At 35.0% G+C, this 26,714-nt stretch overlaps 1 protein-coding gene across 4 annotated transcripts in view; it reads left to right on the forward strand.

Moving 5' to 3' along the window:
* HMGCLL1 (3-hydroxymethyl-3-methylglutaryl-CoA lyase like 1) overlaps nucleotides 1–26,714 on the forward strand; it is a 151,112-nt gene that overhangs the window by 45,559 nt on the left and 78,839 nt on the right. For 2 of the 4 annotated variants that reach the window (XM_030928956.1, XM_030928957.1), the window contains one exon: nucleotides 25,347–25,442. The exons of the other annotated variants lie outside the window; for them this stretch is intronic. In XM_030928956.1, the coding sequence (XP_030784816.1) occupies nucleotides 25,347–25,442 (96 nt within the window). The remainder of the gene's footprint in view (nucleotides 1–25,346; nucleotides 25,443–26,714) is intronic. 4 annotated transcript variants of the gene reach the window in all.

Consider the following 26,714-nt stretch of genomic DNA (forward strand, 5'->3'; position numbering starts at 1 on the left):
GAACTAGAGTTTCACATTCATCTTCAATTTAGCCATTTGATTGTAAATATTTTATTCACAAGTGACTAAAATGAGTATCACTTATTTAAAAATAAAAATACATTAAGTATATATAACATTGTACATTTATGTATGCCATAGGCAAAGGCTTAGTTTAAAAATATTTGCTCCCTCATTAGCTATTTTTTAACTGTTGGAAGAGATGGGTCACAAGTCTCAACACCAGGGAATAAAAATAAATTTTCTTTATAAAAGTGGAAGGAAATGTATGTAAAAGACTAATAGTTATTTTCAAGTCACTCTAAAACTCACAAATATGGTCTAAGCACAATGTTAGCAAGACAGAACGAGTGAACTTACCCCCGCTCTCCTTTTGGTGTGTGATACAAGTAGCTCTTTATTAGCACTGAAGACACATTTACTGGATTGAAGTTTAAAATTCAGATTTACGTTGATGAGATGCAGGAGGCTATACCTTCTGCTACCGAGTCCTGTCCTGATGTCTCCTCCTAGCTCTTTTCTTTTTGAGGAAGGTGGGTGTGGAGAAGAGTCAAAGGAGATAATTTTGAGGAGGTGTATGTGAGGGTGCACGAAGGGGCTGAAAGAGAGAGAGTGAGAAAGAAAGGAGGCAGAGAGCCCCCAAATTGCTTGCTTATAAGGCACAGTTCATTCAGAAAAACTTTACATTTGGGGAAGTTTCCAGAGTAAGACTCATCCATTATTGCCCAGATGAGTTGGCCTCTGTCACCTTCCCAAAGAGGTTCCTGGTGAAATTTACCAAGACCACAATTCTTATACCCTGGTGCTATAGGAGTCCTTTACCCAGATAGGTGGAGGAGAGGAGAATGTAGACTGAAAGAGGGAGGGAGACTTAAACCAAATTCTCTCCAAATGAGCCTGACTTAAAATACTCAATTCTGTGCATAGAACACTATTTTCTCCTGCACATTAAGATGCTGGCATGGAGGTCAAAACCATATTATGACCCAGCTCTCACTTAATTGATGATCTACTCAGCAACTGTGGGTCTTCCACATGTTTTTATGACAGAAGTAAATCTATTTAATTATACAGTTATCCTTAGGAATCTGCCAATTAAAATCACTGAAAATGTTTATTGGTGAAGTCTTCATATTCTTGTCTTTTCTCCTGAATTCATAGAGCAGGTATGCACGCTAGTGTTGCTCCCTTGTAAGAGCTGTCATGGTTCATTTTCTGTTTCTAAATATATGAGGCTTGTTTTGTTTTTCAACTTATATAAACACATTGAATTTCCTATATAACAAATAACTGCTGTTTGTCCAATGTTTGGTCTCAGAGAAGGAATGAAGATACTTAATTCTTTAGTAAATGATCTCAAATGGTCATTGAAGGTTACATGTAGGTAAAATTGTGCTCTGAGAGCTAGATCCACATAGATAAAATACGTTAGCTCTTCAAGAAAATAGAAAACAAGCATACACTATTTGCCACCTCATTTATTCCCCAGTACTTAAATGGCATGAACCATAGACTCTACATTGCTTCAATCAGTCTAACGTGTTTTCACTGACTATGCAGCTTGTGGGAAATATTTCATGTGTTTGTGCAAATGTATAAATTCAAATATGTGTAATTGCCACATATCCTTGAATGCTAGTAAATTTGTGTTGGTTCTTCTGATTACCTGCACACCAAATAATCTTAAAATTTAATGGCTTAAGACAATCAACATTTGTTTTGCTTATGGTATTTGTGTATCAAGAATTCAGTAATGGCTCAATTGAGTATCTCTAGCTAGAGGTTTCTTAGGTACTAACAGTGAGATAGACAGTGGTCAGAGCTGGAACAGCAAGGGGAGGGGGCTGGGACAGCTGTAGGCTTGCTGTCTACCTCTCTCTTCCTGTGTTCTCAAAGCCTCTCCATGTGGTCTTCTGGAGGGGTTAGTTTGGACTTTATCACAGCATAGCAGCTTTAACCTAACATAAATGGCTCAGAGCTCCAAAGATGAGTGTCTTAAGGGGTAGGCAAATGTGGTATGGCTTTTATAACCAAGCCTTGTAAATTTTATAGCATTACTTTTTCATAATCTATTAGTTGAGGTAGTTACAAAGCCTACGGAGTTTCAAAAGGAGGGGACAGACCTCACCTTTATATTGGGTCACAGCATTCTGGAAGAGCAAGTGGGAGGGGAAATACCACTGAGGCCTTATTCTAATCTGCCACTTTTATGTTTTTAAAACTGGCCTAATAATTAACTTAATTATATGTTTTTCTTACTAATAGTTAAATAATAAGTACAGTTGATAGCTAAACAAAAAACTCCCAAATTTAAAAAATACCTATTTTAGTACTGTCATGGCTACCAATACATACCTCACTCCTATCCACTCCCTTTACAAAATTAATTTGTTTTGCTCTAAATGAGATTATGAGGTGTTGAAAACAGTGAGCATACACAGCCACACAAATCACTGTCTTCACTGTAGAATGAAATTATGTCCATGCCTTTCTGAAGCTGTGTTTTTTTATGTCCAGACCTGTTCATCAAAGTCCTAACTCTGTACTGACACCTTTTCAGAGTCTGTTGTAACTTCTATGACATGTCTGGCATACACACATCCTTCAGTTCTATATGTTAAATTATTTATGAATACCTATTTACTTTTGAAATAATACACACCAGGAGGATCTCTTTTCAGAGCAAAATATCAATGTACTTTAGAAATGAAAAGTAGCAATTAGATTTGTGTTGCTCTTTAGTTTGCACAAATACCCTGAATTATTTTAACTTGCTGTGTTAAATGTTTCTCTAAATTTGCAAACTTTTATCTTATTGAATGAAAATAATATAATAATAGCACATATTTTGGATACTAAAATAATAATGAATATTTTGAATACTATACTAGACACTCTTTATAATGTAGCAGTATATTTGATTTATGTCCTATACAAGTGTTACTTATGTAGTAGTGGTATTATTTATTCTATCTTTACACATAGTGATGATATAAATTCCTGAATTCCTCTGGTCAAGAGCGGGGGCTGCTAATCGATACCTGTGTATTTAAGTAGGGATTAACTCAAAATGCAATACTTTAAAGCTGTTCCACTATACAATTTTGCCATTGCTACTGTTACCACATAGGGGAAACAATTGCCCAAAACATATTTGTAAATGTTTAAAACACCCTTTGTCTCACTCAAAAAAGAATATGGAAATGTAAACATTTTTTTCATTGAGATGGTGGAAGGCATTTTTTTTTTTTTTTTTTTTTGAGACGGAGTCTTGCTCTGTTGCCCAGGCTAGCGTACAGTAGCGCGATCTCAGCTCACTGCAACCTCCAACTCCCGGGTTCAAGCGATTCTCCTGCCTCAGCCTCTCAAGTAGCTGGGATTACAGGCACCCGCCACTGCGACAGGCTACTTTTTGTATTTTTGGTAGAGATGAGGTTTCACCATCTTGGCCAGGCTGGTCTCGAACTTCTGACCTCATGATCCACCCACCTTGGCCTCCCAAAGTGCTGGGATTATAGGCGTGAGCCACCATGCCCTGCCCCTATTATTTTTTCTCTTTGAACTTTTTTAAAGGTTAATCTGCAATAAAATAGGTGAAAATATTTGTTGTTAACTTTGTTTGTTATTACCCAGCATTCAACAACTTCTATTCTAGATGGGATGTAGTTCCACTACTGTATCCTAAGAAAAAGCAAAGCTTATAATGAAAGCAATCATGTCAGCAATTTTATTGTTTAATATTGTCATATTTTCAAGCAGAACATATAATTCAAGTTTTTTTGGTCTTTTTACCCCCACTAGTCTAAAAAATATTATACTGGAAGATTGTGCTTAGCATGTACTGCTTTTCAATAGGATGATAATTAATTTGTTCAATTACACTTTGACTAACAAGTTGGGTTTTCTTTGTTCTTAGATTTATAAAAATAACCAAAACATAATATTAAAATAAAATATTCTACTTCAGAGGTCCCCAGCCTTTTTGGCTCAAAGGACTGGTTTTGTGGAAGACAATTTTTCCACAAATGGGGAGTGGGGGGTAGTTTCCAGAGGATTCAAGTGCATTACATTTACTGTATCTTTTTTCTATTATTATTACATTATAATATATAATGAAATAATTATACAACTCACTATAACGTAGAATCAGTAGGCGCCCTGAGCTTGTTTTCCTGCAACTAGACAGTCCCATATGGGGCTGATGAAAGACAGTGGCAGATCATCAGGCATTAGATTCTCCTGAGGAGTGAACAACCTAGATCCCTTGCATGCAGTTCACAATAGGGTTTTCACTCCTATGAAAATCTAATGCAGCTGCTGATCTGACCAGAGGTGGAGCTCAGGAGGTAATGCGAGTGATGGGGAGTGGCTGTAAATACAGATGAAACTTCACTTTCTCTCCTGTGGCTCACCTTCTGCTGTGTGGCCCCATTCCTAACCAGCCACAGACCAGTACCGGTCTGTGGACTGGGGGTTGGGTACCACTGCTTCACCTCATCTTTTATTCAGTTGTATTGAGTTCATCATGTTTGTCAATTTATAAATAAGTTTTTCCATGAGAAAGAGAAAAAACCCTTTCAAAACTGTTTTGGTCACATTAAAATTTCACTTTTGTATCTGACTATAAGTATCTTAAAATTTGGTCTTGTAGAACTATGTGCATGCATTGACATTTGAAAGGTCTGTATGTAATTGTTTAAAACTCAAGTAGAGGTCCAGTTGGCTCAGGAAGACTTGATTCTGACTCTTTAGTGTTTTGTTTGTTTGTTTGTTTTTGTTTTTTTGCATTACTCTAATTAGTCTGTTGATAAACAGTTTTGATATTATTTTAGTGCAAACTCATTTCATTGATATGACTCCTAAGCCACTTAAGTGCAATCCACTTTGGGAAATGCAGAGTATGCCCTAGGGACTAGACTAGAGGGAATGAAAGTATTTAGTAATATTTATTTCCATCATGCCATAGTACAATTTGCTCACTTGGAGATTCATATCCATTACTCAAAACTTGGTTTAAACTTTAAAGCATTAAGATGTTAAGCATGGTCTGGATAGCCCAGTTTGAATATGTTCTAGGAGTACTTATTTTGAAGAATACATTATCCGTGTATCCTTGAGCACTTAAAATGAAACATATCATAGCAGTTATTTTTAAATGAGTAAGATACTGAGTTTTAAAGACATATGTTTTGGCTGGTGTTCATAAAGAGTTGTCATTTGAATAAGTTTTAAAAATAAAATAAAGTGACTTTTCTAATTTTTAGGTACACACAGATTGATCTAATATTATCTGATTAAATTGCTGGAAAGTTCTCTAGAAGTAATATGTAGTAAACATAGAGACTTAGAAAGATAAACATGAATGCCAAAAGTAATATTGTATCCCGAATATCACATTAGACAATGGATTTTACATGTCAAAACCTACACATTAGCAAAACGTATATATGAAAATGTTTCACTTGTTTTACATTTGATAAAAGAAAAAGAATATACGTTTTTTATTTAGCGTATGCTTGTAAATCAAAACCATATTTCATAAAACATTTGATTCTATTTTGCTTTTAAAAATTTTATCCAAACTCATCTTGAACATTTGACCTATCAAATCAACACTGATTGGAATTATAATTTTTAGAATAGTAGAATATTTTGTAACATCTATGGATATTAGGTATTTTCTTTGTTAATATATAATATATATTTTGAAGAATGCTATTTATTTTATAAATGTCTTGGACAAATTTAAGTTTGTCATTGCAAAAGCTTACAGGTTATAATTAAGAACTTTGAAATATCAACTTGTTGAAGCAAATTCATGCTAATAACCTTATAGCACTAATACTACTTACTTCAGACCTTCTTATACTGCTATAATGTGTCATCTATTTATAAATTTAACACTATTATTATCAAGGTGGATGCATCTTATCTTATATTGAATTCTGCTTATAATATGTAGTAAGAAATACATTTCTGAGTAGCCCAAATATAGCCATACGTGCCCCCCCACCCCCCGCCAGATCCTCCAGGTTTCAGGTTTCCTGAGGTTTTTATCACTTTTTCTGTCTGTTTAACCCATGCTTTCTGGTGGAGCAGTACAAAATCTGAGACCTGACTCTTACTCATTTATGATATGATTTGGCAAAGCATTTTCATCTCTCTATGCCTTGGATTGTTTCCATTTATACACTCACCCATTTATTGCTTTTATTATGTCTCTATTCAAAACTGTATTGAGTTCTTTGTTGGACCCAAATGTTGAATAATAAGTAGTTGCTATCAATAACCATAATAAATATCTAATAAGGTAAGTGTAAAGTTAAAATAGATAATTGGAACAAAATTAATAAAAAAATTCAAGCTCATACAAATGGTGTTTTAAAATCAAGTGAATATCTGTAAATGAGTTATAAAATAGAACTTAGTAACCAGGGTATGTTAAACAGTTTGTCATCAAGTACTCTGGCCAGTGTTTTTAAAGTTCTGTCTTATATCAAAACAGAGATCTCTGGATCCGTATGATGGCCAAACCACCAATTTGCAGTGATGGCATTGCTTGTTGTGGTAATAAGACCCTTTTCTCCGCGGCCAGTGTCTTATTACTTATTGCCAGTGTCTTATTACCAGTGTGTTAGTCTCCTTCCAACAACCCAGGCCTACCCTCCACTCTGGGCAAGTTGGGTTACAGAAAGAAGTGTAAGTATAGAAGGGAAACTTCGTTTACAGTCTGTATACAGTAACTACAATTAGATATAGTATTTCAAAAATCACTTCTACTTTCATGCATGGGAAATAACAACTTTGACAGTGTTATTATCAAACATAAAGACATGATATATGAGAGGCAGCACAGTTGAGTGGAAATAAAATTATACTGGGAGCTTTGAGACTTCTTGCCCTACTTCAGAATGATGTTGGGAACATGATTGCTTTGACATGGGAAGACCGGGAGGGTGGTCACAAAAGGCATTGACCTGAACAAAGAATAACTAATGCATATTTATTATGTTTATCTTAGGAAACTAGGAAATGCTATTGAATAAAATGACTTTTGTTTCTTTATCTGGAATATTGGCCCCCCAGTTTATAACTCACAGATCCATTTGGGTAGCTTGGGCCTATTTTATTAATTTAAAAAATGAATACTTGTAGACATTAGTGGATCATGACTAAAATGTCTTGCCTGCATTTACAGTAGAAGAGTATTGGCCATATGCTTCTTATTTTGGTCACTCTTGATACATGCAGGCATTTCATCCGATAGAGGGCAGTACAGAGGTCCTTAGTACACAAAGGTAATGCTGAATAAAGAAGTACAGGAAATTATACACAAGACCAAATTAGTTTCAAGGCTTCTGGACTTAAGAAGTTTTGTGAATATGGTGTCAGTCTATTTTAGCTTTGGCAGCCAAGACAGGGTATTGGGTAGAAAAAAAAAAAAAACAAAAAACTGGATGTTCAATTTTCCAGAGATTTCCTGTGTTTATTATTGTAAGACTGTGATTTATTAAAACTGTCTTACTTCCTCAAGCAGACCAAGATTTCCTCTGTGCTACTGAGGCTAAGATATATGGGGTTTGTACAAGGAGTCTGTGAATGAGACTGGGTTACTGTACCCAGGCTACAGTGCTATTCATAGCTGGCTAGAGCGTTTTCACCCAGGGTTGTCAGGAAGAGCTCTAGTCTCATTTTTTCTCATTACTGAATTTACGAATGTATTGCCCTTAAGAGGAGTTACTGCCCAAATTGAGTTTTGAGTTATAGGGTCTGAAACCACATTATTTACATTTTTATAGTAATCGATGGCATGTGTTGAAGAAATTGCACGCTCTATGTCTCTTTCCTGTTGTACGCCGGCATGCAGAAAGTAATACCATCAGTTATGTCTAATCCAGCTACTGGAGATTGTAGACAAATAGCTTCTGATATTATCCACTCATTTTGAAGAGAAATGAATATTGTCCTGGGTGATAGAGTTGGCGGTGGGGCAAAGAAAGCAAAGAATCCTTCAAAAATATTTTTTAAAAATTATTTAGCAATCTATATTAGAGAGAAGGAAAAATGGGGACTTATAGGTTCATGAGTTTAAGTCTGTCTCCTAGCAAAATTTAGGATAGTTGATTAAACAGAGAATTTTTGAACATGAGATGTACTCGGAAATCTTATGGATGTACCAATAATAAGACATACCGAACTGACCTCACTTGTTTGCTGATAGTATTTCTGGAGTATTTCAAAAATACCCTTGACTATCTTGTTGATATTGCTCTGAGCAAGATATGAAATTTTACCAAAACTGGTATTTTCCAAATGTTAGTTTTTATCAGTGAAACTTTTTTTTGTCATGGGTAAAACTTTGTGTAGAACTTCAATATATGATATAGACAAGAAAGGTACCATAAAAGATTTGTTGAGGTCCCTTCCAGACTGTAGGAGAGGTCTTATCAATGTGATCATCCGTTATAAGTTTTTATGAAAGGTTCAATCATTATTTTTGTGTTCTTTTTCTTAAGGAGGCTCCCTCCTAAATTGCAGTCACTTTAGGTTCAAGGCCACAAAATTGGGATTCATCTCTGAATAAAAATACAATTAGTCTTCCTTTATTGAAGTAGGGTCAGAAGGCCTAAAATGTGCTAATTTGGCCCCCTTCAAGCCAACCTTATTGATCCCCAAACTTGTTGATTTCTAACATCTCCTGAGAAGTTTTGGTAATTATAGATTCCTGGATCTTACAGGAGAACAGATTCAGAATCTGTACCAATATGACCAAGAAATCTGTATTTTTAAAAAGTACCTCAAATAATGCTGTTGACAAATTCAATTTGAGAGATATTGGGCTAGATGATAAAATACGCTGCAAAACTGTTCAGCCTGAAGATAAGTTCTCTCTACGAGCTCTGCCTTTGATATTCTGATACACACAATCTTTAGCAGTGACTAAGATGAAGATATAGAAGATAGAATATATGGACGATATAGAAGATAGAAGATATGGAAGATATGTTTATCAAGGAGGTGTAGAGAACATGCTTTGCAGTCAGATAGACTTGGGTCCCTGCCCGGCTTTTGCACTCACTAAGTGGGTGATCTTTGCTTCTAATATCATGATGTAGTTCTGTTGATGTTAGACTTCAACAAGGTTGGGAATCAACAAGGTTGGCTTGAGGGAGGCCAAGCCAGTGAACTCCAGCCCCTCTGCTCCTACTTCAATAAGGAAAGCCTAATTTTATTTTTATTCAGAGGTGAATCCACATTTTATGGGCCTGAAGTGATTGCAATTTGGAAAGGAGTCTCTTATTACGTTGTTAAAAATGTATAAAAGGATACCACATAAAGAATTAAATATCTATAGGTTTAACATATAACTCAGCATAAAGTAAATGTGCTTTTACCAATATTAATAAAATATTATTCTAAAAATAAAATTTTAGAAGAATTAGTGGGAAAAAATCACAATTCAAAGTGGATTGAATTAAAAGTGAATTCGAATTAGAATAAAGGGCTAATACACAGGAAAGAAATGTCAGTTCAATTCAACAATCATTTATTAAATCTTATTTCATGCAAAGTATTTAAAGAGCTAATGATTTAATAATGGAAAGTGATGCATGAATCAAAAATTATACAGAATATGATAAGAGCAATGATAGATACGTACAAAGCAAGTTAGGAAATATAGAGACATCTAAGTCAAGTTGGTTATTGAGAATGTCATGTAAGAGGAATTTTTGAGTTGAATATTGGAAAAATGAAATCAATTAACTAAATAAAAAAGGAAAAATGATTTTTAGGTGGAAGGAATAATGTAAAGGATCAGAGACATGAAATAGCAGGCATAATGCTGCAAACATTTTGCTATCATCCAAGGCAAGTTGGGAGCACTTCAATAAGAGTGAGGTGAGCTGTTAAGAAAAAATAGCGGTCTGGAGTCTTCAAGACCTTCAAGGCCTTAGCTGAAAATTATTCTGGAATCTCAGTAGTAAGGAGACAATAACAGAGTTCCAGCTGGGGTAAGGATAACCTTAATATAAGGCTTTCCTTTGTTGTATATTGGTCATGGATGTCAGATCCAAGGTGACATCCATTTCTTAGAGCCCAGTAAGTTGGGATAAGTGTGACCTGACCACAGTACTCTGGACCATAATAATGCTCATTGTAAAGCATAGCAAAATATCTGTTTTGTAGGGTCTATGTGGGTTACACAGGAATCTACTCCACAACTTCTACTCCTTAACCCAGGGAAGAGTTGCAGACTTTTCTAAACCATGCATATAAAGCACTGGAGGAAATTACTGAATGTGCAGATTTCCAGTTTACAGTCTCAGAGATTTTTGGTTCACTGGGGCCAGTATGGAATATAGAAATAAGCATTAAAAAGTGGTTCCAGATCATTCTGACCTAGGCAGTCCTCAGGCCAGTGTTTGGAAGCACAGCTCTAAGCACACTGGATCCTTCAGTAAATGCCGTATACTGAGTCAGTTCCACTAGGTGGAAATGGGTTTTCTAAAAGATTTCCAGCTTTGAGTCTCAGTAACTCTGGCTTAGCTAACAAGATAAAGGACCTTAATTATTTCAGTTAGGTGTAATTAAAATAAAATTTGGAGCCCCTTGCTATCCTTTCATATATGAAGGCATGCTCAAAATGTCAAAATAATTAAGTCATTGCAATCTTCACTCATGCTTCTTTTGGAATATTTGGAGGGAACTAATTTCATATCCTACCACAGGACTTTAAAAATCCCCCTTTTCAAATATTTTATACCCCACCTCTGTTTTAGAGCCTAAACATTTAGAGGATCTCTAAATGATCCTTTTTTTCATTATGCCTCTCTGGCTCTCTAGAATCCGTTTTTAGTTTTCTGATTCCATATCCCAGTGGGTGTCGCATGGACCAGCAGAGACCAAGTCTGTGGATTGAAGTAAGGGAAAGACTTATGCTAACAGTGGCAGAGCTGTCTTTGAATGATGATGAGGTCATGGAAGTTGCTGGGGGAGCCTTTAAATACTGTTCCTCAATTCTTACTCTGTTTGATCATTTTTTGTACTTCTATAACAGATAATAATTACTATTACTATTACTATTAATAGTAGTGTAATTAATATGAATTGCACTACTCAAAAACCCATCCTATTATAGTTTATTCCTCTTTTTGGTTATTTTACTGCCTCTGAAAGTGCTGTAAAGTTTAGCCTTGTTGCATCTGTCTAGGTCCCTCATCACAAATACCGGAACCAGGAAATATGAAATTGTCCAAGGGACAATCATTAGATATGTCTCAAGTTCTTTTGTCTTCAAGGATCGTGTTTCTGGCAAAATGCAAAGTTTGAGCTAGTCTCTGGGATCATTCAGTTTTGAGAGTAATTTACTACTATCTATGCCCCAGTACTCCAAATGAAGCAACTGCTTGTGCTCTTGCTCATTGATATGTCTGGATGGTTCAGGGCCACCTGTCTCTGGGTGAGATCTGGAACTCACTAGGAGACATATGGCCAACCACTCGTAGGGAACTTTAGATGCTAACTACATCAATTTGGAAGACCCTCTTTAAAAAAAAAAAAAAGACTATAAATGCCAAATATAACATTATATAGGAAAATAAATATTAATTTTAAATGAGAAAAAAGAACTTATGAAATAAGAAAATTTTTAAAGTTAACACATATTACAAATATCTCAAAACGAAGAAAAATAAAATTTTATTTTAAAAATTTAAGTGAGCATCTGAAGTTATTTCGTAATACTCTTTTTCTCTTATTTTTTGACTATACATTCTTGGTTCACCTCTTTCTAAGGTCGACACTGTGATGATTTCTATGGAGAATATAGACAGATAATTCAGTCTTTTCTCTAGCACTGTCAACAAAACTTTTTATTTATAGATTAGAAAAATGTCTTTCACTTTAATATTTCATTATTGGTAATGTTGTCTTAAGATGTATCGAATACTTTGTTATATGTAACTATACGCAAATATAGTCTTTATTTTAGAAGAATTACTCCAGTTTTGTACACTTCACAGGGAGGAATTTTGATATATTCTATTTTTGTAAATTTTATGCAATTAAAAATAGAAACATATGCACAGTATAATTGTTATATAGAATATATTTTTGATAGGTAATAATTTCCATTTGATTTCACATTGATGAAAACAGATTCATTTCCTTACAACAGTATGTATGTAATATTTGGAAGAATTTTGCACAAACTAGCCTTTGACTGTATACATTTCGAATTTTGTTTCTCTTAAGTATTTACATACTTCTGGTGCCAGTTAGTGTAGGACATTAACATGGTGAATATGCACTCTTGCTCAACTCTACAGTGAGTTTTCATATGAGGTAAAATTGTGTACTATATCTTATATGATATGCTGGATTTTATATATTTTCAGTGTATGAGAATATTTACACCAACATTCTGAAAGAGTGCAGCAATTGTGAGCTCTTCCAATTGACAGAGTCTGGCCTGGATTTATACATAAAAAATATAATATAGGAACCTAAGGAATTAAATAGTATTCCAATCGCCATGTGTTACTTGAAGACCATTGCAGGAGAACAGCTCTATATATCCCAGCAATACTCTGTATAATTCCCCTTTTTTCTTCTCATCTCACACCGTTTCACTGCTATAGAGCCATCAAAGCATCTTGCCAGTAAAGCCTACCTTTCAAATCCCAGGCTGTCCTTCCCCAACACCATGACTATTTAGATTATTTAGATTTTCTGGCTATACCTTCCTTGTTTTCCTAGGACTTCTCAACTAGCTTCTTACCTAGTATACTATTACAAAGCATAAAATCTGTCTTGTTAGAGAGCAAGGTAGGGAAACAATTTGAGCCCTTTAGCAGATAGGTGGAGTGGAGACAGAGACAATGGCTGAGGCTCACTCACTGATGATGCTTGACTCAGTCATATCAACTTGACCGGGCCAGGGAAAAGGGTACAAAATGTAGAGTCCTATATTGAGGTTACAAGATCTAGTTGTAAGAGAGGTGGTCAAGTTATATAATTTTGTAGATATCATTATTGTAAAGATAGAGTATCTTTGCATTTTTTTCTCACATGAATTTCAGATCCTCCTCTGAACTCTTCTGTCACTTAACAACAGTGCTAACTTAAACTTTTAATATTTCCCACCCCATCACACAGTTAAATTTTCTCACTTTCAGCAGAGCTACAAAAGCACATTGAATAATTTCTATGGTAATACAGAACCACCCAAAACATTCTCCTCTTCTGTAGTTTGCAAACTTGTAGTGAACTAATCTCTCATTACATTAAAATAGTAAACGTAGAAGCAACATGTATCATAAATGGGTATGAGAGAATTACATATAAAAAGTGTATTACAAATGCAGCTCCGGAATTTAGAGACCTGTACATGGAGTAGCTTTGTAATTGCATTTGTTCAGGGCTGGTGCAGTGGGGAGTTAATTGCTGATTAAAATATAAATGAATAGGAGTCAATTCTTGTCAAAAATTGAATAGGAACTCTCAGTTCCTTATGTATTTCATCTAAAGTAAATATTTATTTCACTTTATTGAACATCCCATATTGCATGTTATCAGTTGGAACTGAGTAAAATTTACTCAGTGAAAGTTCTATTTTCTCTGTCATTTTGAAGAGAAGTAAAGGGTGATAGGTATTTTTATCTTTAATTTTGTGGGACTTGAAAATGAAAGAATTGTATACTTGGAAAAATGTTAAAAATTAATTCCTATAAAACATTTCACCATATAATTTTTTGGGCTATTTTAATAAATAGTATGCTTTAAGTTTAGGGTTATTAAATGTTTTTCTTTTGCAATACACTAAAAAGTAATAATTTACCATAGAAACATATGAGTATATATAAATAATTTTGCTCTATAAGTAGTTTTCAGTAGTTTCAAATGCTATGAATAATTTTACTCTTATAAAACAGGCCCCTGAGTTATTTACATTTGGCCTAGATAAGGTGCGGCTTAAATATGTCATAATCATACCTTGGTTTGTTAAGAAATATGCTTCTTATCTGTGCTGCAGAGAATTTCAGATCACATGATAGTTATTTTATATTTTGGTATATATTTATATATAATATGTACACATGCATGCACATACAAACACATATATCTTCTCTCACTAGCCTATATATTCTATCCATGTAAGGATTGCATCTGCTTCGTTTTTCTATGCCATGATGTTAGATATGTAGTAACTGTATAAATATTAAAATGGAGCAGTATTCAAATATTGAGATGAATTTGAAAAATCAATTATGAGGTCTCATATTTTAAAAATTGGTGAACTTTTGTATACCCCCAATTGTAAGTTAGAGGCATACCTTAGAGAGATTGTGGGTTCAGTTCCAGACCACTACAAAAAAACAAATATTGCAACATAGCTAGTCATACACATTTTTAAGCTTCTTGATTAATATAAAAGTTATGCTTATAAAATGTGGTAGTCTATTAGGTGTACAATAGCATTACATGTAAATAAATAATGTACACACCTTAATTAAAAATACCTTATTATTAAAATGTTGCTAACAATCATCTGAGCCTTCAGCAAGTCATAATCTTTTTGCTGGTGGAGAATCTTGCTTTTCTGTTGGTGGCTGCTGACTGATCAGGGTGGTAGTGGCAGTTTCTTAAAATAATACAAGTTTGCTGTATCAATCGATTCTTTCTTTCATGAAAAATTTATCTCTAGCACATGATGCTGTTTGATAGTATTTTACTCTGTATAGAACTTCTTTCAAAATTAGTCAGTCCTCTTAAATCCTGCTGCTTGTTTCACAACTGTTTATGTAATATTTAAACCCTTTAGGTTCACAGCATCGTCACCAGGAGTAGATTTTATCTCACGAAACCATTTTCTTTGCTTATCCCTTAGAAGCAGCTCCTCATTTGTTCAGGTTTGATCATGATATTGCAGCTGTTCAGTTACATTTTTAGGTTGTACTTCTAATTCTAGTTATCTTGCTATTTCCACCACATCTGCAATTATATCCTCTACTGAAGTCTTGACCCCCTCAAAGTCATCCATGAAGATCGGAATAAACTTCCAAACTCCTGTTAATGTTGGTGTTTTAACCTCCTCTCATGAATCATAAATGTTCTTAATGGCATGTACAATGGTGAATTTTAACAGAAGGTTTTCTATCTACTTTGCCCACATCCATTAGAGGAATCACTGTCTATGGTAGCTCTAGTCTTACAAAATGTATTTCTTAAATAAGAAGTCATGAAAGTAAATATCCTCCTTGATCCATGGGCAGCAAAATGGATGTTGTGTAGGACATGAAAGCAACATAAATCTTGTACCTCTGTATCAGAGCTCTTGGGTGACTAGGTGCATTGCCAATGAGCAGTAATATTTTGAAAGAATCCTTTTTCCTGACCAGTAGTTCTCAACAGTGGACTTAAAATGTTCAGTAAATCATGCTATACACAAATGTGCTGTCATCTAGATTTTGTCTTTCTATTTCTAGAGCATAGGCAGAGTAGATTCAGCATCATTCTTAAGATTCCTAGAAGTTTTGGAATGGTCAGTGAGCATCGGCTTCAGCTTAAAGACATCACTTGCATTAATCCTTAACAAGAGAGCCTATCCTGATAAGCTTTGAAGCTAGCCATTGACTTCTGTCTAGCTATGACAGAACAACATCTTCTAATAGAAGAAGATGCCATGTTTTGTCTACATCGAAAATCTGTTGTTTGGTGTAGCTACCTTAATTAATAATCTTATCTAGACCTTCTGAATAACTTGCTGCAGCTACTTCAACAGCAATTGCTGCTTCACTTTGCCCTTTTATGTTACGGAGATTGCCTCTTTCTTTAAACTTCTGTGCTTGCTTCAAACTTTTTTTTCTGCAGCTTCCTCACCAGTCTCAGCCTTTATAATATTGAAGAGCGTCAGGCCTTTCCCTGGATTAGGCTTTGGCTTAGTGGAATGTTGTGACTGGTTTGATCTTCTGCAGTCAAACTTTCTCCATTTCAGCAATAAGGCTGTTTCACTTATTATCTGTGTGTAAACCGGAATAGCACTTTTCATTCTCTTCTGACTTTTTCTTTGCATTTAAAACTTTTCTAACTGTTTGGCATAAGAGGCCTGGTTTTTCACTTATCTGGGCTTTCAATATTCCTTTCTCACTGCACTTAATCATTTTAGCTTTTGATTTAAAGTGAGAGATATGTGCGTCTTCCTTTCACTTGAACATTACAGGCCATTTTAAGGTTAATAGGCTTAATTTCAATATTGTTGTGTCTCAAGGAATGGGGAGTTCTGAGGAGAGGGAGAGAGCTGGGGAGTGCCCAGTTGATAGAGCAGTTGAACACACACAGCCTTTACTTATTAAATTTGTCATCTTATATGGGTGTGATTCATGGTGCCACAAAATAATGACAATAGTAACATCAAAGATCAGTGATCACAGATCACCATAACAGATATAATAATGATGAAAAAGTTTTAAATATTGTGAGACTTACCAAAATGTGACATAGAGATACCAAGTGAGCACATTCTGTTGGAAAAATGATGCCAATAGAACTTGATCAACTCAGAGCTCCCACAAGCCTTCAATTTGTAAAAAACACAGTACCTGTGAAATACAATAAAGCAAAGCTGAATAAAGCTAGGTCTGCTGTAGCCTACTTACAAAGAACAGTTGAAATTTCCAATATGATTCTCTTTCAGAAGTTTTTGAGAAACTGTTTCATTGTTTATCACTGCATTCTCATATGCATTATCTTGAAATTCCACTAATCTCAGGGAATTTGAGTGAGCTGAGGACACTAGCAACACTTAAACTGTATTTCAGCCATGGCCATTGTCTGGAGAACATATTGAAAGCCTAAATATTTAGAACGCATTATAGTATTCAGGTAATTACAACATGGTAGCATGTCTAAATGTGTATAGCATGAACTATCCTAGTTTAATTACATCATGATAGAGTTAGTAGCAAATAAAATCTCTAAGCTTGTTAGGTTATAATCCTCGTGATACTTTGCATATCTTGAAAACTCTTGCAAAGTGTTACACGAACATTGTGATGATTTGAATCTATATCAAAATGTGCATGCTTAAAACAATTCTTAACCATGGTAGGCCTATTTTTTTTTTTTTTTTTTTTTTTTTTTTTTTTTTTTTTTTTTTGGCTAGAGATATATAGATATTGCCATTTCCAGACTGTGTGCTGATGATGGCAAAACTTGTTACTAACCAAATCATGAGGATTTTTATCACTTTAAATTTGAAAAATCACTGCAAAATCTGAAAAACATTTGTTAAATAAAACCAGATGTAGAAGGGTTTTTTTGAAATGTCAAAACAGTAATGTAAATGAATTGTTAGTTTCATTGTTTAAATTATAGTTAAACTTTAGACATTAAAACAACATTAAGATTGAAATATAACATAAACTCCCCAAGAGAAAAAAAAAATTAAAGCAAGGACTTTGTACGTTTAGTTGGAACCTGCCCTTTTTTATTCATTGTAATAAAATGATATTCTATCAGGATTATCCTAAAACTCTTTACTTACTTGCCTTTACTGACTAAATTAAGACAGAGTACTATTATTTTCTTGAATGGCCTCATTATATTGTGAGCAATTTTTTAAACGTAAAAGTAGTGTTTTTTTGGATTCTACTTTCTGTATTTATCATAATTTTATTAAGATACCTTCAGTGGCCGGGCGCGGTGGCTCAAGCCTGTAATCCCAGCACTTTGGGAGGCCGAGGCGGGCAGATCACGAGGTCAGGAGATCGAGACCATCCTGGCTAACACAGTGAAACCCCGTCTCTACTAAAAAAATACAAAAAACTAGCCGGGCGAGGTGGCGGGCGCCTGTAGTCCCAGCTACTCGGGAGGCTGAGGCAGGAGAATGGCGTAAACCCGGGAGGCGGAGTTTGCAGTGAGCTGAGATCTGGCCACTGCACTCCAGCCTGGGTGACAGAGCGAGACTCCTTCTCAAAGAAAAAAAAAAAGATACCTTCAGTGATTATCAAAATTTAGTTTTCATGATCTGGGAATTTCATTATCATCTCTGTTCATTTTCCTTTTTTTCTTTATTTCTTTTATTTATTTATTTATTATACTTTAAGTTCTGGGAACTTAAAGTTCCAGAACTTAAATGTATACCTATGTAACAAACCTGGCAGAATGTGCAGGTTTGTTGCATAGGTATACATGTGCCATGGTGGTTTGCTGCACCCATCAACCAGTCACCCACATTAGGTATTTCTCTTAATGCTATCCTTCCCCCCAACCTCCACCCCCCGACAGGCCCCAGTGTGTGATGTTCCCTTCCCTGTGTCCATGTGTTCTCATTGTTTAGCTCCCACTTATGAGTTAGAACATGCAGTATTTGGTTTTCTTGATCTATTGATTGAAACATCTATTAAAAAAATTATTGTTTGCTTCGTTATATAAGCTTCCTCACACTGTCTCAAGATTTTTGTTAAATTACGTGCCGGATAAATTAAATATAGACCAACATTACCTATATTTATTGTAGATTAAAATTTGTTTATTTGCCCATTATTGTACTTTATGATATACTTCCAATCTCCGTCCAAATCTGTATTTGGTTAGGAACATGCTCTTTATTAACTTTTGTTATCATGAAAATACATATCTCTAATAGATATTTATACATACTATGCTTACTTAGGCTTAAGCATTAATAATTTGATTAACATTATTCTTTAGTTGTTTTACATTTTATTACAATTTCCTAAAACTTTGCTTTTCTTTCTGCTTATTATTAGGAATAAGTTTGCTTATTTCTTTTTGTAATGTGTGTGTGCATGCACGTTTGTGTATGCATGTTAGAAAAACAGAAACAGGCCGGGCGCGGTGGCTCAAGCCTGTAATCCCAGCACTTTGGGAGGCCGAGACGAGCGGATCACAAGGTCAGGAGATCGAGACCATCCTGGCTAACACAGTGAAACCCCGTCTCTACTAAAAAATACAAAAAACTAGCCGGGCGAGGTGGCGGGCGCCTGTAGTCCCAGCTACTCGGGAGGCTGAGGCAGGAGAATGGCGTGAACCCGGAAGGCGGAGCTTGCAGTGAGCTGAGATCCGGCCACTGCACTCCAGCCCCGGCAACAGAGCGAGACTCCACCTCAAAAAAAAAAAAAAAAAAAAAAAAAAAGAAAGAAAGAAAAACAGAAACAGAGAGAGCTCACACTCTAAACAGCATCAAGCACAAAAGCTAAATTCATGGATATGCAATCAAGAACTCTGTTTAAATATGTACAAACTATTTACAAAGGAAGGCTATAAAATGGTGAGAAATACAATTTTGAGTAAAGTGCTCCTCTGTGTTATTAGCCACTGTGTCCTCTTCATTTTTCTTTAGTTCTATTCCCAGTACCATTTTTTTCTGCCGCGGAACTTGTCACAAGCTGGATTCTCACAATTACCTGAGAGTTGGCCTCTCTTCTAGACTATCCTGTACACCTACCCCAAATTAATTGTTCTGTAATACTACAATTTTTTTTATACTTTAAGTTCTAGGGTACATGTGCACCATGTGCAAGTTTATTACATATGTATACATGTGCTATGTTGGTGTGCTGAACCCATTAACTGGTCATTTACATTAGGTATATCTCCTAATGCTATCCCTCTACCCCCTCCCCCTCCTCACGACAGGCCCCAGTGTGTGATGTTCCCCTTCCTGTGTCCACGTGTTCTCATTGTTCAGTTCCCACCTATGAGTGAGAACATGCAGTGTTTGGTTTTTGTTCTTGAGATAGTTTGCTGAGAATGATAGTTTCCAGCTTCATCCATGTCGCTACAAAGGACATGAACTCATCCTTTTTTATGGCGGCGAAGTATTCCATAGTGTATATGTGCCACATTTTCTTAATCCAGTCTATCACTGATGGACATTTGGGTTGGTTCCAAGTCTTTGCTATTGTGGATAGTGCCACAATAAACATACGTGTGCATGTGTCTTTATAGCAGCGTGATTTATAATACTTTGGGTATATACCCAGTAAAAGGATAGCTGGGTCAATGGTATTTGTAGTTCTAGATCCTTGAGGAATCGCCACACTGTCCTCCACAATGGTTGAACTAGTTTACAGTCCCACCAACAGTGTTAAAGTGTTCCTCTTTCTCCACATCCTCTCCAGCACCTGTTTTTTCCTGACTTTTTAATGATTGCCATTCTAACTGGTGTGAGATGGTATCTCATTGTGGTTTTGATTTGCATTTCTCTGATGGCCAGTGATGATGAGCATTTCTTCATGTGTCTGTTGGCTGCATAAATGTCTTCTTTTGAGAAGTGTCTGTTCATATCTTTCACCCACTTTTTGATGGAGTCATTTTTTTTTTCTTGTAAATTTGTTTGAGTTCTTTGTAGATTCTGGATATTAGCCCTTTGTCAGATGAGTAGATTGCAAATATTTTCTCCCATTCTGTAGGTTGTCTGTTCACTCCGATGGTAGTTTCTTTTGCTGTGCAGAAGCTCTTCAGTTTAATTAGATCTCATTTGTCAATTTTGGCTTTTGTTACCATTGCTTTTGGTGTTTCAGACATGAAGTCCTTGTCCATGCCTATGTCGTGAATGGTATTACCTAGGTTTTCTTCTAGGGTTTTCATGGTTTTAGGTCTGACATTTAAGTCTTTAATCCATCTTGAATTAATTTTTGTATAAAGTGTAAGGAAGGGATCCAGTTTCAGCTTTCTACATATGGCTAGCCAGTTTTCCCAGCACCATTTATTAAATAGGGAATCCTTTCCCCATTTCTTGTTTTTGTCAGGTTTGTCAAAGATCAGATGGTTGTAAATGTGTCGTATTCTTTCTGAGGGCTCTGTTCTGTTCCTTTGGTCTGTATCTCTGTTTTGGTACCAGTACCATGCTGTTTTGCTTACTGTAGCCTTGTAGTATAATTTGAAGTCAGGTAGTGTGATGCCTCCAGCTTTTGTTCTTTTGGCTTAGGATTGTCTTGGCAATGCAGGCTCTTTTTTGGTTCCATATGAACTTTAAAGTAATTTTTTCCAATTCTGTGAAGAAAGTCATTGGTAGTTTGATGGGGATGGCATTGAATCTATAAATTAACTTGGGCAGTATGGCCATTTTCATGATATTGATTTTTCCTATCCATGAGTATGGAATGTTCTTTGATTGGTTTGTGTCCTCTTTTATTTTGTTGAGCAGTGGTTTGTAGTTCTCCTTTAAGAGGTCCTTTACATCCCTTGTAAGTTGGATTCCTAGGTATTTTATTCCCTTTGAAGCAATTGTGAATAGGAGTTCACTCATGATTTGGCTTTCTGTTTGTCTGTTATTGGTGTATAAGAATGCTTGTGATTTTTGCACATTAATTTTGTATCCTGAGACTTTACTGAAGTTGCTTATCAGCTTAAGGAGATTTTGCACTAAGATGATGGGGTTTTCTAAATATACAATCATGTCATCTGCAAACAGGGACAATTTCACTTCCTCTTTTCCTAATTGAATACCCTTTATTTCTTTCTCCTGCCTGATTTCCCTGGCCAGAACTTCCAACACTATGTTGAATAGGAGTGGTGAGAGAGGGCATCCGTGTCTCGTGCCAGTTTTCAAAGGGAATGTTTCCAGTTTTTGTCCATTCAGTGTGATATTGGCTGTGCGTTTGTCGTAAATAGCTTTTATTATTTTGAGATATGTCCCATCAATAACTAATTTATTGAGTTTTTAGCATGAAGGGCTGTTGAATTTAGTCAAAGGCCTTTTCTGCATCTATGGAGATAATCATGTAGTTTTTGTCTTTGGTTCCGTTTATATGCTGGATTACACTTATTGATCTGCGTTTGTTGAACCAGCCTTGCCTCCCAGGGATGAAGCCCACTTGATCATGGTGGATAAGCTTTTTGATGTGCTGCTGGATTCGGTTTGCCAGTATTTTATTGAGGATTTTTTGCATTGATGTTCATCAGGGATATTGGTCTAAAATTCTCTTTTTTTTGTTGTGGCTCTGCCAGGCTTTGGTATCAGGATGATGCTGACCTCATAAAATCAGTTAGGGAGGATTCCCTCTTTTTCTATTGATTGGAATAGTTTCAGAAGGAATGGTACCAGCTCCACCTTGTACCTCTAATAGAATTCTGCTGTGAATCCATGTAGTCCTGGACTTTTTTTGGTTGGTAGGCTATTAATTATTGCCTCAATTTCAGAGCCTGTTATTGGTCTATTCAGGGATTCAACTTCTTCCTTGTTTAATCTTGCGAGGGTGTATGTGTCCAGAAATTTATCCATTTCTTCTAGATTTTCTAGTTTATTTGCCTAGAGGAGTTTATAGTATTCTCTGATGGTAGTTTATATTTAGGTGGGATAGGTGATGATATCCCCTTTATTATTTTTTACTGCTTTTTTTTTTCATTTGTTTCTTCTCTCTTTTCTTCTTTATTAGTCTTACTAGCAGTCTATCAATTTTGTTGATCTTTTCAAAAAACCAGCTCCTGGATTCTTTGATTTTTTGATGGATTTTTGTGTCTCTATCCCCTTCAGTTCTGCTCTGATCTTAGTTATTTCTTGCCTTCTGCTAGTTTTGAATGTGTTTGCTCTTGCTTCTCTAGTTCTTTTAATTGTGATGTTAGGGTGTCAATTTTAAATCTTTCCTGCTTTCTCTTGTGGGCATTTAGTGCTATAAATTTCCCTCTACACATTGCTTTAAATGTGTCCCAGAGATTCTGGTATGTTGTATCTTTGTTCTCATTGGTTTCCAAGACATATTTATTTCTGCCTTCATTCCATTATGTACCCTTTAGTCCAGTCTTCTCCTTTCTCAACACCCATTCTCCATGGCTTTCTATTGCCTTCAGGATAAATCAGGATCTTTGTACTAACATGAACCTACCTCAAAGACACATCAAAGTGTGTAGTTTCCTCTTCATTTATAAGCTCATCCCCATTGTTCACTAATAATCTTCTCCAGCCAAATAATATGTTACCACTTATGCAACTGTCCATCTTTCTTTTTCAACCCTATTGATTTTTCAGTGTTCCAGCTTTTATAGCTGTAAAATGAATTACCTGAGAACTTAGTGGTGTAAGTAAACATTTATTATGCTTACTAATTCTGTGGGCCAGGATTTGAAGAGGACATGGGGGACAGGTTGTCTCTGGTCTTCAGTGTCTAGGGCCTCAGCTGGATGACTCAAATGCTGGAGGCAGAAGTCATCTGGAGGCTACTTCAATCACAAATTCAGGGGTTACACTGACGATTGGCTGGGGGCCTCAGTTCCTCTTCACATGGGTTCTGCATGAGGGTCTCCTTATGTGGCCTCTTTGCGTAGGCTAATTTGGGCTTTCTTACAGGATGTTGGCTGATTTCCCCTACAGTGGCTTTCCCCAAAAGAGAAAGCCATATGGAAGCTGTATCCTTTTTTATAACCTGGCTTCAGAAGTCATATAGTATGATTTCCACTACACTCTAAGAGTTAGAGGAATCACAGCCTACCCAGCTTCAAGGAAAAGAGTAAATAATGTCTACCTCTTTGTGAAAAGTAGTGAGATCCTGGAAGAACATATAGGACCAGAAATATTGGCGTGACCATTTTTTGTTGGAACAATGCCACAGTCAAGGACTGTAGTTTGTATCGCATACGCTCTTTCAAACTCTCCCAGACTATTATAGACCATACCAACCTTTATTCATTCTGAACTCTAAAATCTGTGATCTCATTTACAACCAGTATATTTCTTTGAATTGTTAACATTCCATGTGTATCTGTTTTGTCTCCCTAACTATACTACTAATTACTTCAGCACAATAACCTCATTTTCCCATAGGAAAGTAAGGTCTGTATTTTTATTTTCCACAGGACCTAGCACAGAGCTTTGGACATAGTAGGGGCTCAATAAACAGCTAGATTAAAGTCAGATAGATTTAGAATGAAATGAGAGATATCACTTTTATGCATTATAAGTGAATGTGGTAGATAGTGTTTGGAAAAGATGGGAATGGGTGAGGCAGGGGATAGTGGATACAATATTATAGAAATAAGTGAGAAAAGATCACCTGGTAAACACAAATAAATGTGTTTATGAATGAAACATGAAAGCGTAAATGTAATAAGGCATGATGTCAGTCAAAGGAAGGTACTTTTTTGTATCTTATTCAATTTCAAATGTATATGTTTTTAAAAACTCATTTAAGTAATCCGGATTATACTAATTGAAAGCATTAAATTTAACTCTGCTGGCATTTGAGAGTTGACAAGATGAATGTATCAATAAGGGTAAATATCGTAACATGTATTGTTATATTTAAAATTATAATATTTGTTAAATGTGTTTAGCTATATTTTAAAAGCATTTTTTTGTTTGGATTTATTTGCTTTTAATTTTTTTAATTTAAAAATAATGCATTCTGATAATAGCAAGCCAAGTTATATAAAGAAAACCCAAAAGGCTTTTTCTGCATTTCTATGTTGAGGATTCCAATTTTGGTTTGGTATGTTTTCACAGCTTTTTCCATATTCATTTTGTATACTTTCCACTGCTTATATGTTATTCTTCATATTTATTGTTCATGCCATAATTTATTATTTTTAAATATGCAAGGTTCATGGTTATGTCAACAGTAATTTCTCTGTATGATGATTATGGGATCTGATTAATAGTTGTTGTTTTAAGAAGCTAATTCTTAGACTTTGTGGCAAACTGGTAAATTTGATATTTTAATTCAAAGTTGAGCTTTTTAGAGATACAGAAAACAAAGTGACAGGGTAGGTTAAATTTTTCAGGTGAAAACTCTATCTACTGTATTAATTTGTTCACATATGAGAACATGTGGTAATACTATGATAGTGCTACATAAAGCTTTATAACTATTACTAACTAAAACACCAATGCTCACCAAATAACTTTCTGGGATCTCAGCCTTGTTAAACTGTTCTAAAGAATATGTGTAATTTACATTTTACTAACCATTGTGAAATTTCATACACCGAAAATTATTTGGACATAAAATTTTCATATGGATGGTAAATGAATAGCATATTGACTTTCCAACTCTCCCCAATCTCAGAAATATTTCAGCCTTGGACCATGAAATGAAAGGAAGGGAATAAAGATTGGTCAAGTGAAAATAGTAAAGTTCTGAATTCCTATCCGTAATAACTCATTTTGCCAGATCCCATTCTGTAAAACAGTTAAACTCATCTCTACTTATTATACATCTATGAGACTGAGAACTAATTTCCTTTACATTCACTGGCATAATTTTTTTATTTCAGATATTAATTTAAAGACTCTGCCTATGTAAATATAACCTACCTGAAACTAAAATGATTCTTGGTAACATATTCAAAGTTACACATTTACATGTAACTATTATGTATTTAAGATGGCTGATCACACTGAAGTAATGAAAGGCATTCGTCAATATCCAGGAGTTCGCTATCCTGTCCTTACTCCTAATCTTCAGGGTTTTCACCGTGCTGTAAGTGCGCTACTTATATTTCTAAAATTGATATGCCTCTTATTGTTTTAAAGATATTTATAAAGTTAAAATTGTGTCATGTGTAACTCACCTGTAATATAAATACTCTGCTAATGTACTAACATGAAGACATAGAGCTCCATGTCCTCACAGCATTGTTAGGGACTAAAGTGGTCTATATACCTGGCTCTTCCAGCTTCACTGTTCAAAAGTCAAAACACAAAAGTAAAATTCTGCATTTTTGTGAAATTTTTTAGAAGTGTATTTTGTGCTTCTTCTTAAGTAATATAGAACACTATTTAAGCATTTTTCAATGTAATTTGTATAGTTATTATTACTGTTGAATTTCATAATTATTTTTGTCAACCTTTGTTGATCAGCTTTTTGTGTCTTATTTTCTCTCTCTGGGTGAAAACTAATTGTCATTTTATCTGGCTCTAGTTACTTTCCCTATTTATCTTCTGGTTTGTTTCTTTTGATCCTCTGTGATTTAAAAATTTATATAATTTAAATAAAGCTTTAATAATTATATATATAAGACAATCCTCTTCAATTTTAAGGTGTTATCCTTATATGGGCTTATTGCATAGGTTTTACAGCAGCTATTTCTGGTATTAATGAATATTAATGAAAAATATTCATTATGTGAAACTGTATTATGTAAAGTTGAGGTTGTGGGGTATTAATCATATACTGTATTTTGTTAGAACCATTTATTTTTCCCTTGGGTTTGATTTGATAAAATTTTTATTGCATTGTTTAAAAAGTCATTTACAAAATTGTAAATATTGGTGTCATCTACTAATCGTAACAAAGTAAAGAACGTATCTTACCTTGAAGAAGGTACTGAAAGGACACTCTCATGTTAACTCAGAAGAGCAAGCACTGGAGTGGAACTAATCTTGACTTGGGAGTTAAGCAATTCTGTGCTCAAAATGTGACTCTAGAACTTTTACTCCCTGTGTGATATCATGCCAAGTATTTACCTTTTTTTGTGCTACAGCTGTTTCATCTGTAAAATGGGCATAACAACACTTAGTTTACACAGTTGTTTGTAGATGACAAAAAGCACATCCACAGTACTAAAAACAAAACAGACAAATAGTAGATGTTCACTAACAGGGTTTTTATTTTAGAAACTGAAAATTTATTTTGGATAGAGGCATAGAAGCCAATATTTTTTAAATGTTTGAGGAAAGATGAAAAGATAGCTTTTAGGTTTTTCTCTCCCAATGTATTTATTTTATTTTATTTTATTTTATTTTATTTTAT

The sequence above is a fragment of the Rhinopithecus roxellana genome, chromosome 4, assembly GCF_007565055.1.
Source record: "Rhinopithecus roxellana isolate Shanxi Qingling chromosome 4, ASM756505v1, whole genome shotgun sequence".
NCBI classification, from domain to species: Eukaryota; Metazoa; Chordata; class Mammalia; order Primates; family Cercopithecidae; genus Rhinopithecus; species Rhinopithecus roxellana.